General features: G+C 44.4%; 1 protein-coding gene across 3 annotated transcripts in view; it reads left to right on the plus strand.

The window, feature by feature from the left end:
• ARAP2 (ArfGAP with RhoGAP domain, ankyrin repeat and PH domain 2) overlaps nucleotides 1-20,991 on the plus strand; it is a 598,685-nt gene that overhangs the window by 114,629 nt on the left and 463,065 nt on the right. For all 3 annotated transcript variants that reach the window (XM_069744626.1, XM_069744628.1, XM_069744627.1), the window contains exon 9: nucleotides 2,637-2,809. In XM_069744626.1, the coding sequence (XP_069600727.1) occupies nucleotides 2,637-2,809 (173 nt within the window). The remainder of the gene's footprint in view (nucleotides 1-2,636; nucleotides 2,810-20,991) is intronic.

Below are 20,991 nucleotides of genomic sequence, written 5' to 3' on the forward strand. Positions count from 1 at the left end.
GGTAACAGAGAATCAGGCTCTGACACTCACTCTCAGCAATGCTTGGAGATCCTCACATATAGAGCATCAATTTTGCCGCAACCTCTTTATTCCTGACAGCCCACGTTGGAGCCCCATTCTTAAGATGCATGCAGGACGCAGCTGTAAATCAATATCCACCAGTCATTTTTGGAATATCCTAGCGATCTACTATCTGATTGTCTAAGGGTCACTTCCGTCTGTCTTTCTTTCTGTCTGTCTGTCTGTCACGGATATTCATTGGTCGCGGCCTCTGTCTGTTATGGAAATCCAAGTGGCTGATTGGCCATGGCAAAACGCCAATGACCATTGCCACGACCAATCAGTGACGGGCACAGTCTGGCAGCAACATGGCCGCTCCTTCCTCCCCGCAGTCAGTGCCCACTCCATACTCCCCTCCAGTCAGCACTCACACAGGGTTAATGGCAGCACTAGCGGACCGTTTTATGCCGTGGTGTAACGCACTCCATTAACGCTGCTATTAACCCTGTGTGACCAACTTTTTACTATTGATGCTGCCTATGCAGCATCAATAGTAAAAAGATCTACCGTAATGTTAAAAATAATTAAAAAAATTAAAAATAGTTATATACTCACCGTCTGTCAGCCCCTCGGATCCAGAACAGGCCTTTACCGCTCCTCACGAAGCTCCGGTGACCGCTCCATGCATTGCAATCTCATGAGATGATGACGTATCGGTCTCGTGAGACCGGAGCGCGAGGAGCGTCGGTAAACGCTTCCTGGATCCGGGGGCCAACGGAAGGTGAGTGTATAACTATTTTTTATTCTAATTCTTTTTTTTATCACGGATATGATGCCCACATTGCTATATACTACGTGGGCTGTGCAATATACTACGTGGGCTGTGCAATATACTACGTGGGCTGTGCAATATACTACGCAGGCTGTGCAATATACTACGTGGGCTGTGCAATATACTACGCTGGCTGTGCAATATACTACGTGGGCTGTGCAATATACTGCGTGGGCTGTGCTGTATACTGCGTGGGCTGTGCAGTATACTGCGTGGGCTGTGCAGTATACTGCGTGGGCTGTGCAATATACTGCATGGGCTGTGCAATATACTGCATGGGCTGTGCAATATACTGCGTGGGCTGTGCTATATACTGCGTAATGTACTACGTGGGCTGTGCAATATACTACGTGGGCTGTGCTATTTACTGTGTGGGCTGTGCAATGTACTACGTGGGCTGTGCAATGTACTACGTGAGCTGTGCAATGTACTACGTGGGCTGTGCATTGTACTACTTGGGCTGTGCAATATACTACGTGGGCTGTGAAATACACTACATAGGCTCTGCTATACACTATGTGGCCTGTGTTATACACTACGTGGGCTGTGTTATATACTGCGTGTGTGGGCTGTTATATACTACGTGAGCTGTGTTATATGCTATGTGGGCTGTTATACACTCCGTGGGCTGTGCTCTATGATACATGGCTGTGCTATATACTACGTGGCTCTGCTATATACTCCGTGGGCTGTGCTATATACTCTGTGGGCTGTGCTATATACTACGTGGCTGTGCAATATACTACGTGGCTGTGCTATTTACTATGTGGGCTGTTATATACTATGTGACTGTGCTATATACTATGTGGCCGGCCGCGAACAATCAGCGACAGGCGCAGTCCGGCCGCGAATTTGCACGGGAGTTGAACCACGCTTCGCTAATTGGTCGCGGCTGGGCAAATCATATTCTAGAATACCCGATGCGTTAGAATCGGGCTACCATCTAGTATGTCATAAATAACCAAGATGGGAGCACACCTTTTACTCAGTACTAGAATGAAACATTAGGTGGAGTCATACTTTAAATTGAATATCCTTCTACATTACACATAATCTTTCCGCAGTCGCATAATCGAGTGAGTTGGTTTTTGTTATCTATCACTTATTTTCCATTGTAGATTCTGTTTGTCTTGGACTATAGCCTCCAATTCTGTCTCCAAAATGTAAATACATAAAGAAATAAGTGAAAAATACAGAATCTGGCAGGAGATGATTACATTGCCTCTTTTGAAAATAGCATTACTCATGCAAACACACTATGGATGCATGAAAAACAAAATCCATTTCCCATCTATTGCATCTCTCATGTCTTCATGAATGAAAAATGATATGCTGCTGCAGGTGTCCTAGGTACATTACACATCAAGTCATAACTGATAATATATATTTTATAGCAATAGACCCGGCTGGTGCAAACATTTACATGTTACTTAGATCTATGACACAACTAGAATATGATCTCTTTTATATTGTATTTTGCTTCCTCTGAATTTTATTCCGGCCTATTCTACATTATTGCACTATTTACTTTTCGGTAAAAAAAAAGACAGGTTTGAATAGACACAATCAAATATTTTGCTTTAGGCAGCGCATTTTATCTAATACATCATTCCAATTTCTTTTTCTTCTCTGTACCTGGAGGAAAGGGTCACCTTTATACTAACCAGGTAATCAGTACAAAGAGCCGCGGAAAAGAGATATAACAGAGCTTAGTTTGTCATTTTGCCCAATCCATGAATCACAATGTGGTTGTCCATAGCTACTTATCTTACATCAGTAATTAATAATGCATTTTTCTTTATAGGGGGCAGAAATATATGGATAAAAACATTGGAAGACGCATTAAGAATACAGGCAAAGAGGAATCCTGTGCTCCGCGCTGGTGATAAAAGTGGATACCTTGAATTAAGGGGATATAAAAACCGAATTTTTACTGTTGAAAATGGAAGCAAATTATGGCTCAGCAAAAGCAAACAGGTATATATCAGAATAATGCCTTTTATTCTCAACTTGACAAAGTCTAAAACTCACAGGGAACCTGTGACCATGAAAATTCAGTCCAATCTGCTGGCACCATGTTATGGAGCAGGAAAAGCTGAGAAGATTGATATATAGTTCTGTGTGAAAGGATTTATGCATTTTTACCTGTTCTCTTTCTGTGGTTTTGGGTCCAGTGGGCGGTGCCATCAGTGACTGACAGCTTTCTTTACATACGTATGCATACAGAGTTAGCTTTCAGTCATTGATAGCACCGCCCACTGGACTGAAAATCCCATTAAGAGTAGAGAATTAAATGCATAAAACACAGATTATGCTGAATCCTTTCTCACAAATCAATATATCGATCTACTCGGCTCCCCCTGCTCAATAACATGGTGCCTGCAGACTGGACTGCATTTTCATAGTGACATGATCTCATCTCATTATCTTCATATTGGATCATTTTGGCTCCGTTTATCACTGCAGGTTTACATTGTTTCAGATCAGATATCACAGCGCAAAAAAAGTGTGAGTTGACATCTATCTTGACATTGGCCTTTGGTTCGTACAATGGTAAGGGTCAAATGTGTTTAGTTTTTGCTCTTATTTTATTCCTGCTGCTCCATGAGAATGTGTTTCATCTTCTTTAAGTCCATCATATAGTTACAGAGATGTAGGTCTTTTATCCAGTGCTAACACTCCATGTAATGCTCACTGGATTCTTTGGGGGCATGTCTTTAGTTTGCTTTATATACTCACCTTGTGACCAATGACCCCCTTGGTAAAGACCATAAAAATTTGCATGAAATAAAAGATTGACATTATATCTTTATAATCATATAGTTGATTAAAAAAGTACCATGAAATATTCAAGGGAGCAGCAGGAATGAAATAAAAGCAAAACCCACTTTTGAAATGGTGACAGGCCCTTCTTAGGTGGCTAAACCTTCTCTAACAAGTTGTCATTGTGAGTCCATGAGGCTTGACTCGTAAATGTTAATTTGGATTTTTTTCTCTATTCTTCATTTTTACATGTTTGAACTTTAGATTATTATTATTATTATTATTATTATTATTTATTATTATAGCGCCATTTATTCCATGGCGCTTTACATGTGAGGAGGGGTATACATAATAAAACAAGTACAATAATCTTGAAAAATACAAGTCACAACTGGTACAGGAGGAGAGAGGACCCTGCCCGCGAGGGCTCACAATCTACAAGATTACAAGATTATCATAAAGATTGTCCATAGTCTGTTGTGCATATATTACAATTGGGGTTTTAGGTCAGCTAACATGATGATGATGAAGGAGCTATGTACAAATCTAGTATTTGGCTTCCCTTCTGTATGGCACATATAGGAATCTGTAAATCAAGTGGCTGGCAAGTCTATTGTTTTCCCGTGAGGACTGTGCCTAGTGTGTTTTTAGCATATTCAGTTGTGGATCAATAGCCTAAAACATAGAAATATTTTGGTAAATTACCGTATATACTCGAGTATAAGCTGAGATTTTCAGCCCATTTTTTTTAGGCTGAAAGTGCCTCTCTCAGCTTATACTTAAGTCACCCCCACTGTCTGTCTCTCGGCACCCCCTGCCGGTCAGTCTCCCCTCTCCCCCGGTCCATCTCTCTGTCACATCATACTCACCTTTAAGCTGCCGGCGCCGGAGAGACGATCGCATTGGAGAAGCTGCCAGGGACCGTGCCGGGAGGTTGAGTATGACAGGGAGGGTGAGAATTGCAATATTCACCTGTCCCCGTTCCACCGCCATGCGCCACTCCGTCTTCTCTGTCTCCGTCTTTTGCGTCCTCTGACTGTGACGTTTAGGTCAGAGGGCACGATGACGTGTGTAGTGTTTAGCAGATAGCCGGAAGACGGAGCGGTGCGCAGCGGTGGAACGGGGACAGGTGAATATCGCAGTTGCCGGTGTCCCCGACTACTCAGGACAAGAGGTGAGTATGTATTTTTTTTTTAATCGCAGCTGCAGCATATGGGGAAAATGTTTCTATGGAGCATCTTATGGGGCCAAAATAAAAAAAAAATCAACCTTTCTGCAGCATTACATGAGGAAAATGTTTATGGAGCATCTTATGGGGCCATAATCAACCATTATGCAGCATTGTATGGGGCAAATGTTTCTATGGAGCATCTTATGGGGCCATAATCAACCTTTTTGCAGCATTATATGGGGCATATTTTTGTATGGAGCATCTTATGGGGCCCATCATAAACTGTATGGAGCATTATATGGGGCTCCTGATTCAATATGGATATTCAAAAACACTAAAGCTACTGATGTCTCAATTAATTTTACTTTCATTGTTATCTATTTTTACTTTTGACATTTACTGGTAGCTGCTGCATTTTCCACCCTAGGTTTATACTCGAGTCAATAAGTTTTCCCAGTTTTTTGTGGCAGAATTAGGGGTCTCGGCTTAAACTCGTGTCGGCTTATACTCGAGTATACACGCTAACTTCCAAATGTACCTAGTGTATATTTGAATAGAATATTTTATGTATAAAACTATCAGGATCTGGAGAATTTGTCAGGATCTGGAGAATTTGTGAATACCGATTTTTGAAGAAATATATTAACATGAGGTTTTTATTTATGGCATTTCAAAATGTCAGGCACTTCTTCAGAATCCAACCATATGTGTTTGCCAGATTCATCAAAATATCTTGGTAGATTTGATTCCAGAATCTTTTTGTTAGTAATTGAATATATTTGAAAGCCTCCAATTGATATATAAATTGTGTGTGACACTATTCTCTTTTCTCACACACTGTGCTTCCAAGCTGTTCTGTCACTTTATGTCTGTACAGTTTCTTCACCATTTTATGGCTTTCTTTCGCTATCTCTATGTCTAAGCTGTGAGCTATGATGTGCTTTCACTAATCCAATTCACCCCGAATGGATGCTGCATTTCCTGCTTGGCTTTTATACATGCTACGATAGTCTCCCATGATTGACTATACTATATAATGTGATGCGATTGCTGCAAGTCATTATGGGGAATATACAAATATAGATCAGAGCAATAATAGTACTATACAAGATCTGGCAACATTGGATAAACTCAATATCCCAGTACGACAGAAAAACTCTCAAACATTTGCAAAATTCTAAAAATTTGGAGTCATAAAAACTGTCTTTAAAGTAAATACAAAAACTCATTTATTAAATACCAATATCACATGAAAAAGTATAAACAGTACAAGAGTAAAATTAGACACACATAATGTTCAAACGGGTATCTAAGGCATGAAGGACACAGGTAAAAGAATCCAGAAGACCACAGTGATAGAAACAAAGTAAAGTCCGACCAGAGAAATCAAGTTCTTTAGGCTAATAGACCATAAAATATAATGTGTATACACCTTTAAGAACATCTAAACAATTTGGCTAGCCAAAGATTGATCCTCCTCCAGATTGGTCGCATTGTGGGAATGGACTTCCCCAGCCCCTATGCGCGTTTCACGCAGGCTTCTTTGGGGGGCCGTGATGGGGGTCCATGAAGATTATGAGGTTTTTTTAAATTCTGTAGAAGCATGGATGAAAAGCAATGTCTGACTTTCATTTGTTCATTTTCATAGATTTTTGTATTTATTATTACTTTTGTCAGATCCAAGTTATTTCTTTAACCATTGTGGGTTTGTCTGTCATTAAATGAGGTGTACCAACATTTTTTTGCCACATTCGTACAGGTTTATCACACACTAGATGGTGGCCCGATTCTAACTCATCGGGTATTCTAGAATATGCATGTCCACGTAGTATATTGCACAGCCCACGTAGTATATTGCCCAGTCACGTAGTATATTGCCCAGCCACGTAGTATATTGCCCAGCCACGTAGTATATTGCCCGGCCACATACCACACCAGCGGAAAAAAAAGAGGAGTATCGACACAAAAATAGGTAGAAAAAAGGTAACAATATTTTATTAATACATAAATACAACAAAAAATAACAGACACATAAAACGGCATGATAGCCTGTAACAAGAATTCCACCATGCTAAGAGGAGGAGAACCAACCAGTACACTAATGGTAAACCACACAGATACGAAATAAGACCTGGGTAAGGGGGAGTGAAAAAGCTACGAACGCGAAACGCGCATCAGGGGCAGTGGGAAGACTACGTCGATACAGACTGATGATGGGTGAGTATACAGCATGTTGGTGATATTGTGTATCTAGGATTATATTATCTTGAACTACCTTATGGTGCCTATTTGGCTCCGGAGGGACTATCCCTCATGGTAGGTACTTTAATATCCGTGATCACTTGAAGTAATTTCTCTGATTCTTACCCAGGTCTTATTTCGTATCTGTGTGGTTTACCATTAGTGTACTGGTTGGTTCTCCTCCTCTTAGCATGGTGGAATTCTTGTTACAGGCTATCATGCCGTTTTATGTGTCTGTTATTTTTGTTGTATTTATGTATTAATAAAATATTGTTACCTTTTTTCTACCTATTTTTGTGTCGATACTCCTTTTTTTTCGCTGGGGTGGTATTCTTGTATTTGGGAGCAACACTCCTACTCATATGTATTTGTTTGATAATAGGGAGAGTTATTTTGGTATATTCTGACCATGCTCTCGGCCACTTACTGTATTCGATGCTTACTGATTATTGTATCTGCCCAGCCACATAGTATATTGCCCAGCCACGTAGTATATTGCACAGCCCACGTAGTATATTGCCCAGCCACATAGTATATTGCCCAGCCACGTAGTATATAGTACAGCCCACGTAGTATATTGCCCAGCCACGTAGTATATTGCCCAGTCACGTAGTATATTGCCCAGCCACGTAGTATATTGCACAGCCCACATAGTATATTGCACAGCCCACGTAGTATATTGCCCAGTCACGTAGTATATTGCCCAGTCACGTAGTATATTGCCCAGCGACGTAGTATATTGCCCAGTCACGTAGTATATTGCCCAGCGACGTAGTATATTGCCCAGTCACCTAGTATATTGCCCAGCGACGTTGTATATTGCCCAGTCACGTAGTATATTGCCCAGCGACATAGTATATTGCCCAGTCACGTAGTATATTGCCCAGTCACGTAGTATATTGCCCAGTGACGTAGCATATTGCCCAGCGACGTAGTATATTGCCCAGTCACGTAGTATATTGCCCAGTCACGTAGTATGTTGCCCAGCGACGTAGTATGTTGCCCAGCGACGTAGTATATTGCCCAGTCACGTAGTATATTGCCCAGTCACGTAGTATATTGCCCAGTCACGTAGTATATTGCCCAGCGACGTAGTATATTGCCCAGTCACATAGTATATTGCCCAGTCTCGTAGTATATTGCCCATTGACGTAGTATTCAGCACAGAGCCACATAGTATATTGCCCAGCCACGTAGTATATTGCCCAGTCACGTAGTATATTGCCCAGCCACATAGTATATTGCACAGCCCACTGTTGTGAATTCTGTTATCGAACTCCCTCCTGTGGTCATGAATGGTACTTCGGCGAGTTCTGTCCATGGACTCCCTCTGGTGGCTGTGAGTGGAGCTGCTGCTTCTGAGGTTCCTTCCACAGGTGTCTCAGTTTATTCTTTGGCTGGCTGCTCTATTTAACTCCACTCAGATCGTTACTCCATGCCAGCTGTCAATGTTCTTGTACTGGTTCAGTTCGGTCTTGGATCTTTCTGGTGACCTGTCTACTCCAGCAGAAGCTAAGTCCCTGCTAGTTTATTATTTGTTCATTGTTTTCTTGTCCAGCTTGCTATCATGATTTTGCCGTGCTAGCTGGAAGCTCTGGGATGCAGAGTGGCACCTCCGCACCGTGAGTCGGTGCGGAGGTCTTTTTGCACACTCTGCGTGGTCTTTTTGTAGTTTTTTGTGCTGACCGCAAAGATACCTTTCCTATCCTCAGTCTCTTTAGTAAGTCTGGCCTCCCTTTGCTGAAACCTGTTTCATTTCTGTGTTTGTGACTTTCATCTTAACTCACAGTCAATATATGTGGGGGGCTCCCTTTTCCTTTGGGGGAATTTCTCTGAGGCAAGGTAGGCTTTATTTTCTATCTCTAGGGCTAGTTAGCTCTTAGGCTGTGAAGAGGCGTCTAGGGAGAGTCAGGAACGCTCCATGGCTATTTCTAGTGTGTGTGATAGGATTAGGGGTTGCGGTCAGCAGAGCTCCCACTTCCCAGAGCTTGTCCTTTGTTAGTTTAACCATCAGTTATTTTCGGGTGCTCCTAACCACCAGGTCCATAACAGCCCACGTAGTATATTGCACAGCCCACGTAGTATATTGGCCAGCCACGCAGTACATTGCCCAGTCACGTAGTATATTGCCCAGTCACGTAGTATATTGCCCAGCGACGTAGTATTCAGCACAGAGCCATGTAGTATATTGCCATGTCACGTAGTATATTGCCCAGTCACGTAGTATATTGCCCAGTCACATAGTATATTGCCCAGTCACGTAGTATATTGCCCAGTGACATAGTATATTGCCCAGCCACGTAGTACATTGCCCAGTCACATACTATATTGCCCAGTCACGTAGTATATTGCCCAGTCACGTAGTATATTGCCCAGCGACGTAGTATTCAGCACATAGCCATGTAGTATATTGGCCAGTCACGTAGTATATTGCCCAGTCACGTAGCATATTGCCCAGTCACGTAGTATATTGCCCATTGACGTAATATTCAGCACAGAGCCACGTAGTATATTGCCCAGCAATGTAGTATATTGCCCAGTCACGTAGTATATTGCCCAGCCTTGTAGTATATTGCACAGCCCACGTAGTATATTGCACAGCCCACGTAGTATATTGCCCAGTCACGTAGTATATTGCCCAGTCACGTAGTATATTGCCCAATCACGTAGTATATTGCCCAGTAACATAGTATATTGCCCAGCCACGTAGTATATTGCCCAGTCACGTAGTATATTGCCCAGTCACGTAGTATATTGCCCATTGACGTAGTATTCAGCACAGAGCCATGTAGTATATTGCCCAGTCACGTAGCATATTGCCCAGTCACGTAGTATATTGCCCATTGACGTAATATTCAGCACAGAGCCACGTAGTATATTGCCCAGCAATGTAGTATATTGCCCAGTCACGTAGTATATTGCCCAGCCTTGTAGTATATTGCACAGCCCACGTAGTATATTGCACAGCCCACGTAGTATATTGCCCAGTCACGTAGTATATTGCCCAGTCACGTAGTATATTGCCCAATCACGTAGTATATTGCCCAGTAACATAGTATATTGCCCAGCCACGTAGTATATTGCCCAGTCACGTAGTATATTGCCCAGTCACGTAGTATATTGCCCAGCGACGTAGTATATTGCCCAGTCACGTAGTATATTGCCCATTGACGTAGTATTCAGCACAGAGCCATGTAGTATATTGCCCAGTCACGTAGTATATTGTCCAGCCACGTATTATATTGCCCAGCCATGTAGTATATTGCCCAGCCATGTAGTATATTGCCCAGCCACGTAGTATATTGCCCAGCCATGTAGTATATTGGCCAGCCATGTAGTATATTGCCCAGCGATGTAGTATTCAGCACAGAGCCATGTAGTATATTGGCCAGTCACGTAGTATATTGCCCAGTCACGTAGTATATTGCCCAGCGACGTAGTATATTGCCCAGTCACATAGTATATTGCCCAGTCACGTAGTATATTGCCCATTGACGTAGTATTCAGCACAGAGCCACGTAGTATATTGCCCAGCGACGTAGTATTCAGCACAGAGCCATGTAGTATATTGCCCAGTCACGTAGTATATTGCCCAGTCACGTAGTATATTGCCCAGTCACATAGTATATTGCCCAGTCACGTAGTATATTGCCCAGTGACATAGTATATTGCCCAGCCACGTAGTATATTGCCCAGTAACGTAGTATATTGCCCAGTCACGTAGTATATTGCCCAGCAACGTAGTATATTGCCCAGTCACATAGTATATTGCCCAGTCACGTAGTATATTGCCCATTGACGTAGTATATTGCCCAGCCACGTAGTATATTGCCCAGTCACGTAGTATATTGCCCAGTCACGTAGTATATTGCCCAGTCACATAGTATATTGCCCAGTCACGTAGTATATTGCCCAGTCATGTAGTATATTGCCCATTGACGTAGTATTCAGCACAGAGCCATGTAGTATATTGCTCAGTCACGTAGTATATTGCCCAGCCACGTATTATATTGCCCAGCCATGTAGTATATTGCCCAGCCACGTAGTATATTGCCCAGCCACGTAGTATATTGCACAGCCTACGTAGTATATTGCCCAGCCTCGTAGTATATTGCCCAGCCACGTAGTATATTGCCCAGCCACGTAGTATATTGCCCTGTCACGTAGTATATTGCCCAGTCACGTAGTATATTGCCCAGTCATGTAGTATATTGCCCAGTCACGTAGTATATTGCCCAGCGACATAGCATGTTGCCCAGTCACGTAGTATATTGCCCAGTCACGTAGTACATTGCCCATTGACGTAGTATTCAGCACATAGCCACGTAGTACATTGCCCAGTCACGTAGTATAATGCCCAGTCACGTAGTATATTGCCCAGTCACGTAGTATATTGCCCAGCGACGTAGTATTCAGCACAGAGCCATGTAGTGTATTGGCCAGTCACGTAGTATATTGCCGAGTCACGTAGTATATGGCCCAGTCACGTAGTATATTGCCGAGTTAAATAAATAGGGCAGCACACTGCAGCGCCAAAACATGCAAACTTGAAAAAACGAAATTTGAACTGCATTACTGCACTAGAAATATGAAAAATGAGAGCTTTTAGCGCACAAAAATGGCCAATTTTATGTGTACCTCGTAGCCACGTTAAGGCATCTCTCTTATACGAGGTCCTACGCTTGACCTACCTCACTGAGAATAAACGTCTCCATCTGAATGGGTACATGTAAAAACCTCTTCTTGGACTCAAATTCTCTCTCTATGTGGAGGGGTATTGGACCTACTATAATTAAAACACCTGAAGCTAGGAGGCGGGGAGTGCACGATCAGAAGGCTCAGAATTTGAGTCCAAGAAGAGGTTTTTACATGTACCCATTCAGATGGAGACGTTTATTCTCAGTGAGGTAGGTCAAGCGTAGGACCTCGTATAAGAGAGATGCCTTAACGTGGCTACGAGGTACACATAAAATTGGCCATTTTTGTGCGCTAAAAGCTCTCATTTTTCATATTTCTAGTGCAGTAATGCAGTTCAAATTTCGTTTTTTCAAGTTTGCATGTTTTGGCGCTGCAGTGTGCTGCCCTATTTATTTAACTATATACGAGTTGGCGACTCTGGGTTCAGCACCTGTTCACACTCAGTCTATGTTTGGATGTGCAGGTCAGGTTTTTGAAATGTATTCTCTAGCCTTCTGATCGTGCACTCCCCGCCTCCTAGCTTCAGGTGTTTTAATTATAGTAGGTCCAATACCCCTCCACATAGAGAGAGAATTTGAGTCCAAGAAGAGGTTTTTACATGTACCCATTCAGATGGAGACGTTTATTCTCAGTGAGGTAGGTCAAGCGTAGGACCTCGTATAAGAGAGATGCCTTAACGTGGCTACGAGGTACACATAAAATTGGCCATTTTTGTGCGCTAAAAGCTCTCATTTTTCATATTTCTAGTGCAGTAATGCAGTTCAAATTTCGTTTTTTCAAGTTTGCATGTTTTGGCGCTGCAGTGTGCTGCCCTATTTATTTAACTATATACGAGTTGGCGACTCTGGGTTCAGCACCTGTTCACACTCAGTCTATGTTTGGATGTGCAGGTCAGGTTTTTGAAATGTATTCTCTAGCCTTCTGATCGTGCACTCCCCGCCTCCTAGCTTCAGGTGTTTTAATTATAGTAGGTCCAATACCCCTCCACATAGAGAGAGAATTTGAGTCCAAGAAGAGGTTTTTACATGTACCCATTCAGATGGAGACGTTTATTCTCAGTGAGGTAGGTCAAGCGTAGGACCTCGTATAAGAGAGATGCCTTAACGTGGCTACGATGTACACATAAAATTGGCCATTTTTGTGCGCTAAAAGCTCTCATTTTTCATATTTCTAGTGCAGTAATGCAGTTCAAATTTCGTTTTTTCAAGTTTGCATGTTTTGGCGCTGCAGTGTGCTGCCCTATTTATTTAACTATATACGAGTTGGCGACTCTGGGTTCAGCACCTGTTCACACTCAGTCTATGTTTGGATGTGCAGGTCAGGTTTTTGAAATGTAGTATATTGCCGAGTCACGTAGTATATTGCCCAGTCACGTAGTATGTTGCCCATTGATGTTGTATTCAGCACAGAGCCACGTAGTATATTGCCCAGCCACCTAGTATATTGCCCAGTCACGTAGTATATTGCCCAGCCATGTAGTATATTGCACAGCCCATGTAGTATATTGCACAGCCCACGTAGTATATTGGCCAGCCACGTAGTACATTGCCCAGTCACGTAGTATATTGCCCAGCGACGTAGTATTCAGCACAGAGCCATGTAGTATATTGCCCAGTCACGTAGTATATTGCCCAGTCACGTAGTATATTGCTGCCCAGTGACATAGTATATTGCCCAGCCACATAGTATATTGCTCAGTCACGTAGTATATTGCCCAGTCATGTAGTATATTGCTGCCCAGTGACATAGTATATTGCCCAGCCACGTAGTATATTGCCCAGCCACGTAGTATATTGCCCAGTCACGTAGTATATTGCCCAGTCACGTAGTATATTGCTGCCCAGTGACATAGTATATTGCCCAGCCACGTAGTATATTGCCCAGTCACATAGTATATTGCCCAGTCACGTAGTATATTGCTGCCCAGTGACATATTATATTGCCCAGCCACGTAGTATATTGCCCAGTCACGTAGTATATTGCCCAGTCACGTAGTATATTGCTGCCCAGTGACATAGTATATTGCCCAGTCATGTAGTATATTGCCCAGCGACGTAGTATATTGCCCAGTCACATAGTATATTGCCCAGTTACGTAGTATTCAGCACAGAGCCACTTAGTATATTGCCCAGTCACGTAGTATATTGCTGCCCAGTGACATAGTATATTGCCCAGCCACGTAGTATATTGCTCAGTCACGTAGTATATTGCCCAGTCACGTAGTATATTGCTGCCCAGTGACATAGTATATTGCCCAGCCACATAGTATATTGCCCAGTCACGTAGTATATTGCCCAGTCACGTAGTATATTGCTGCCCAGTGACATAGTATATTGCCCAGCCACGTAGTATATTGCCCAGTCACGTAGTATATTGCCCAGTCACGTAGTATATTGCTGCCCAGTGACATAGTATATTGCCCAGCCACGTAGTATATTGCCCAGTCACGTAGTACATTGCCCAGTCACGTAGTATATTGCTGCCCAGTGACATGGTATATTGCCCAGCCACGTAGTATATTGCCCAGTCACGTAGTATATTGCCCAGTCACGTAGTATAGTGCCCAGTCACGTAGTATATAACACTGCCCACGCAGTATTTAACAGTGTGGGCACCATATCTCTGTTAAAATAAAAGTAATTAAAATAAAAAATTGTTATATACTCACCCCTGGGATCCAGCGAAGCTGTGTGATGCGGCCGCCATCTTCCGTTCCCAAAATGCATTGTGAAATTACCCAGATGACTTAGCGGTCTTGCGAGACCGCTAAGTCTTCTGGGTAAGTTCGCAATGCATCTCTGGGAACGGAAGATGGCAGCCGGCGCGAGCGGCTCGGCGGAGTACGGAGGGTGAGTATAGCAGGTTTTTTGTTTTTTATTATTTTTAACATTACATCTTTTTACTATTGATGCTGCCTATGCAGCATCAATAGTAAAAACTTGGTCACACAGGGTTAATAGCAGCGGTTACGGAGTGCATTACCCGTGGCATAACGTGGTCCGTTACCGCTGGCATTAACCCTGTGTGAGCGGTTACTGGAGGGGATTATGGAGCTGGCACTGCGTGCAGGGAGTATGGAGCGGGCCCCGGGGACACTGACTGCGGGGAGTATGGAGTGGAGCGCCGGGGACACTGACTGCGGGGAGCGGGGAGTATGGAGCGCAGCGCCGGGGACACTGCAGGGAGCGGGGAGTATGGAGCGGAGCGCCGGGGACCCTGACTGCGGGGAGTATGGAGCGGAGAGCCGGGGACACTGACTGCGGGGAGTATGGAGCGGGCGCCGGGGACACTGACTGCGGGGAATATGGAGTAGAGCACCAGGGACACTGTCTGCGGGGAGTATGGAGCGGGCGCCGGGGACACTGACTGCGGGGAGTATGGAGCCGAGAGCCGGGGACACTGACTGCGGGGAGTATGGAGTAGGCGGTGGGCACTGTGACTGTAGGGGAGGGACTAATCGGACTGTGCCCATCGCTGATTGGTCACGGCAGCCATTACAGGCAGCTGCCGAGACCAATCGGCGACGCGGGATTTCCATTACGGACATTGAGGACAGAAAGACGGAAGTACCCCTTAGACCAGTGATTCTCAACTTTTCTAATGCCGTGACCCCGCAATACAGTTCCTCATGTTGCGGTGACCCCCAACCCAAAAAATAATTTTGGTGGCTACTTTAAAACTGTAATTTTATTAGTTATGATTCGGAATGTAAATATCTGATATGCATTATGTATAGAGGTAATACAGAGATCACTGGTGACATTATACACAGGACCTCTATATAGTATACAGTGTATAGTGTCAGTGTATAGGTAACACTGACTCACCAGTGACGTCTCTAGGTGAAGTCCTTCATCTTTCATCCAGCACAGACCGCCATCATTCCTTCCAGCCAGGACTCGTTTCTGCAGGAAATAACACAGTTATCTAGAACTCCGCTTGCAGAACACATTACTTAATTTTTCACAACTTCTACATTACACCACATAAAGATAAAAAGGCGATATAGTGTCACTCTGCACAGTAACAGGACCGCCCCCCCATTTAAAACAGTATACTCAAAAAATAAAATAAATACATCACTGCAGTAATAATATCCCTTAATTATCCCCTATTATGCCTATGGTAACACTATTCCCCACCCTGGCCCCGTTTATCTCATTCCTGGCTCCAGCCATATGTTCTCGTATCCTGCCTTCATGAGTATCCATTCTACTCCATATGATCTCCCCATCCTGCCCCACCAGCCTCCATCGTATCCGTCCTGCCCCATGATCCAATCCTGCCCCGTGTCTCCAATCATGCCCCGTATCTACATTCTGCCCATGCCTCAAGTCCTGCCCCCAGTGTGTCCAGCATATTACCCCCATGTTGTCCAGCAATCTGCCCCAGTGTGTCCAGCATATTACCCCCAGTGTCCAGCATTGCCCCAGTGTGTCCAGCATATTACCCCCAGTGTGTCCAGCAATCTGCCCCAGTGTCCAGCATTGCCCCAGTGTCTCCAGAAGTCTGCCCCAGGGTCTCCAGCATTGCCTCAATGTGTCCAGAAATCTGCCAAAGGGTCTCCAGTATTGCCCCAGTGTGTCCAGCAATCTGCCCCATAGTCTCCTGTATTGCCCCAGTGTGTCCAGCAATCTGCCCCATGGTCTCCAGCATTGCCCCAGTGTGTCCAGCATTCTGCCCCATGGTCTTCAGTATTGCCCCAGTATGTCCAGCATTCTGCCCCATGGTCTCCAGTATTGCCCCAGTGTGTCCAGCAATCTGCCCCATAGTAGTCTCCTGTATTGCCCCAGTGTGTCCAGCAATCTGCCCCATGGTCTCCTGTATTGCCCCAGTGTGTCCAGCATTCTGCCCCATGGTCTCCAGTATTGCCCCAGTGTGTCCAGCAATCTGCCCCATAGTCTCCTTTATTGCCCCAGTGTGTCCAGCAATCTGCCCCATAGTCTCCTGTATTGCCCCAGTGTGTCCAGCAATCTGCCCCATGGTCTCCTGTATTGCCCCAGTGTGTCCAGCATTCTGCCACATGGTCTCCTGTATTGCCCCAGTGTGTCCAGCAATCTGCCCCATGGTCTCCAGTATTGCCCCAGTGTGTCCAGCATTCTGCCCCATGGTCTCCAGTATTGCCCCAGTGTGTCCAGCAATCTGCCCCATAGTAGTCTCCTGTATTGCCCCAGTGTGTCCAGCAATCTGCCCCATGGTCTCCTGTATTGCCCAAGTGTGTCCAGCATTCTGCCCCATGGTCTCCTGTATTGCCCCAGTGTGTCCAGCATTCTGCCCCATGGTCTCCTGTATTGCCCCAGTGTGTCCAGCAATCTGCCCCATGGTCTCCTGTATTGCCCCAGTGTGTCCAGCATTCTGCCACATGGTCTCCTGTATTGCCCCAGTGTGTCCAGCAATCTGCCCCATGGTCTCCAGTATTGCCCCAGTGTGTCCAGCAATCTGCCCCATGGTCTCCAGTATTGCCCCAGTGTGTCCAGCAATCTGCCCCATGGTCTCCAGTATTGCCCCAGTGTGTCCAGCATTGCCCCCAGACAGTCAGACATAAAGAAAAAAAAAAAAAAGTAAAATCCTCACCTCTCCCGTTCCTAGCGCAGGTCCGGTGCAGCCAGTCAGCGTCTCTCCGGCTCTGCGACGCTCAGGACAGAGAGGCAGAGCGGCGCGCACAGTAGTGACGTCATCGCGCCCTCTGCTCTGAGACGTCGCAGAGTCAGAGGACGCTGCAGCTGCCGGCGCCGCAGGAACCAATAGAGGTGAGTATTAGAGCGGGGGCGGGGCCCGGGGGTGGGGGGAGCTGGCCCTGGTCGTGGCGGCGGACGGCGCCGCCCGAAGATTTAAAGGGGCGTCTTTTTTTTTTTTTTTCTTCTTCTCCCCCCTTCCTACGCCACTGGTGGCGACCCCTGTGTTTTGGTCGTTCGACCCCCCTCGGGGTCGCGACCCCCAGGTTGAGAACCGCTGCCTTAGACAATTACATATATAGATTTGTAGCAGAATGAATGAAAAGTGGCCATGGCTTGTTCCTTAGCCAGGATATACTGTAGACACATTTATGACATAGGACTCTTGCTAATAAACTTGCCAAGCTTTAACCTAGGCATTGGCCACAAATTTAATAAATCCAAGTCATTTTGTCTCAAAATTTAGAAGAGTAAAGCAGCATTTACATTGAAAGGTAATTATGAAGGAATTTTGTTAAGAAAGCTCATTTCATAATCTTTCAGTGTAAACAGGTTGATGATCACCAGAGGAATGAGCAAAATACTTACTGCTCGAGAGAAATGATATTTTGTGCAGCACCAGAAAAAAAATCTAAATTCCCAGCAGTGCATCGTCCTGTGCAAACAAGAGTCACACTGGCGAGAACTATATCAGTCTATGCACACTGATTGAAGGGGTTGTCCACTATTAGGACAGCCTTTAGTAAATTTGAATGTTTCCTCCATTTAAATAGAAACACATGTATTCCTCTCCCATTCTGGCGTCTTTCCAGCAGTTTCGGCAATCGCGTTCTCGGTGCTCACATTAGATTGTTATGTCACGTGACCCCTGCGACCAATCAGTGCTGGAGTCACTGTTGCAGCGTTTGGGTGTATAAGTAGTCAAGAGAACGAAAGGGCTGTGGCTGGCTTCTCACCTCTCCTTGATTACTTGTTATTATTATTTTTTATTGTTATAGCGCCATTTATTCCATGGCGCTTTACATGTCAGGAGGGGTATACATAATAAAAACAGGTACAATAATCTTAAACAATACAAGTCATAACTGGTACAGGAGGAGAGAGGACCCTGCCCGCGAAGGCTCACAATCTACAAGGGATGGGTGAGGATACAGTAGGCGAGGATAGAGCTGGTCGTGCAGCGGTTTGGTCAATCGGTGGTTACTGCAGGTTATAGGCTTGTCGGAAGAGGTGGGACTTATATGTCCAAAAGAGGGGATAGAGCTGGTCGTGCAGCGGTTTGGTCAATCGGTGGTTACTGCAGGTTATAGGCTTGTCGGAAGAGGTGGGACTTATATGTCCAAAAGAGGGGATAGAGCTGGTCATGCAGCGGTTTGGTCGATCGGTGGTTACTGCAGGTTATAGGCTTGTCGGAAGAGGTGGGACTTATATGTCCAAAAGAGGGGATAGTGACACCAGCGCTGATTGGGCGCAGGGTACATGTGACATAACAACCTCATGTGAACCCTGGGAAACACTGCTGGAACGGGAGGTGACGATAAGTGCTTCTGTGTTAATGGGAAAAGCACTCAGATTGAAAAGAGGTGGTCCTAGTAGTGGACAACCTATTTAGTCTATTACAGACTGTTCTGAGTGCATCATAGGTCTACCTATAAACAAGGCTATTAAAAGACTGGCAATCTGGAAATGTTGATGATTGTTTAGTACAGGCGGTTGGTTTGTGTAAACGTTCCCACTATGAGTTTTTGATGTTGTAGATTTTCTGCACCACTTTTGCACCTATTAGGCAAAATAGATCACTTGCATTTTTTCATTGCATTTTTCAGTGCTTATTATTTCATTTTTGATGCTGCGTTTTATGTCTCTTTTTGGTGTGTCATGATTTAAAGGGAACCTGCCAGTCATAACGCTGCCAACCTGCCGATGCAGTGGGGCAGCGCTGTTTCACTCTCCGCTCTGAGTATACAGAGCAGCTGCTGTAACCGCACCCCCAGCCATGACTGACACTGGCTCTACATTGCGGCCAGCTCTCAGACAGGGATGGTGGTGCAGTTACAGCCACTGTATACTCAGAGTTCTGACTGAAACAGCAATGGAACCACCCTCCATGACTTAAAAACAAATTCTGACAGAGAAAATAAAGATATTTTTCTTCCCTCTGCATTCGGCTGCATGCAGACACCGGACAGCATCTTAACACTGCAGATTTACCCCATATCTGCAGGTTAACATGGTCACCGGTTCCCTTTAAAGAAAGCTGCTATGTTTTTAATTCTTCATTGGTATTTGACTTTGACAAAACTTTATTGATACAATCATATGCCGAATACATGCCTTTTTCATGCTTTTCTGCCATGGATACGCACTAAAAACACATATGTGCTTTTTACCCGTGAATTCTCTGCATCTAATACAAGTCTATGGGGAAAAGCTGCACATAAAATTGAGTGTACCTCTAAGAGAAATTGACATGTTGTGAGTTTAACGGGAAGCGGTCACCAGGACTGGCCGATATTGATATTGATTTACCGCCATCTTTCACGGCTGATATACAGCACTCTTTAATACTGTATATCTGCAAGACAAGAAAAAGACCTTTTATTATCCTCACATGTGGGGTGGTAGTGTCCAAGGGAGTGTGGCTCTTATGGATCTGGCGCCTCCTCTCTTCTTGCGACACTGTTCTCTTTCTTGGTTTGTGTGGAGGACACGTCCCTGCCTAATCCACAGGAGTCTCCTTATCATCACGCCTGTGCAGGCATACTTCTCTGCCTTGTTGATATAAATGTAAGACAGTGCATGTTTGATGCATTGAAAATACGCAGCATTAAAGCTCATTGTTTTGTAACACTCCAGTGGCAAGAATTTCTTCTTTGGGCCACCTGGAAGCAATAGCTCCAGCATGGTTGATCCTACTAAATTTGCTATTGGTTTTTGAAAACGTGCAGGACTCTTAATGCAAAGTTAATAGTTTGCTAAATAGTTAGCAAATTAAAGGAAGGGGAAATGTCATGAAAAGGATTTGGCGTATGGAAAAAAAAACACCATCAACTTCTGTTCCGGGTGGGTGGACCAAATACTATAATTTAGCTGCTACTTTCTAACACATTATATCTTGGGTTCAAGACAAACCCACCAATGACAACATTTGCAAGGTGTGCAAGTTCTTCCTGTGTTTGTGTGGGTTTCCTCCGGGTTCTTTGGTTTCCTCCCACACTTCAAAGACATACTGGTAGGGAATCTAGATTGTGAGCCCCAATGGGGACAGTGATGATAATGTTGGTAAAGCGCTGCAGAATTAATGATGACATTTAAGTGAGTAAAGTAAATAACGTGCCTAGGGAGGTGCAACAAAACAAAATTGACCTAGCAGTCCTTGATACTTTACACTTCGTGCCTCCGTGGCCTTCTGGCTTTGTCTTCTCATGGGATGGGAAGAAGAAACATCAGGAACCCACTGCAAGTGGCCGCTGATTAGCTGCAGAGGACATGATTTGTCTGAGGCAGAAAGGCCTTGTCACTTTCTAAGCTCATTCACACTGAATTTGCTATTTTTTACTGTCTTATCCCAAATCCCACTCACTAAACTGTCTTGATGTACTGGTTTCTCG

This window comes from Ranitomeya imitator, chromosome 1 (genome assembly GCF_032444005.1).
Source record: "Ranitomeya imitator isolate aRanImi1 chromosome 1, aRanImi1.pri, whole genome shotgun sequence".
Lineage (NCBI taxonomy): Eukaryota > Metazoa > Chordata > Amphibia > Anura > Dendrobatidae > Ranitomeya > Ranitomeya imitator.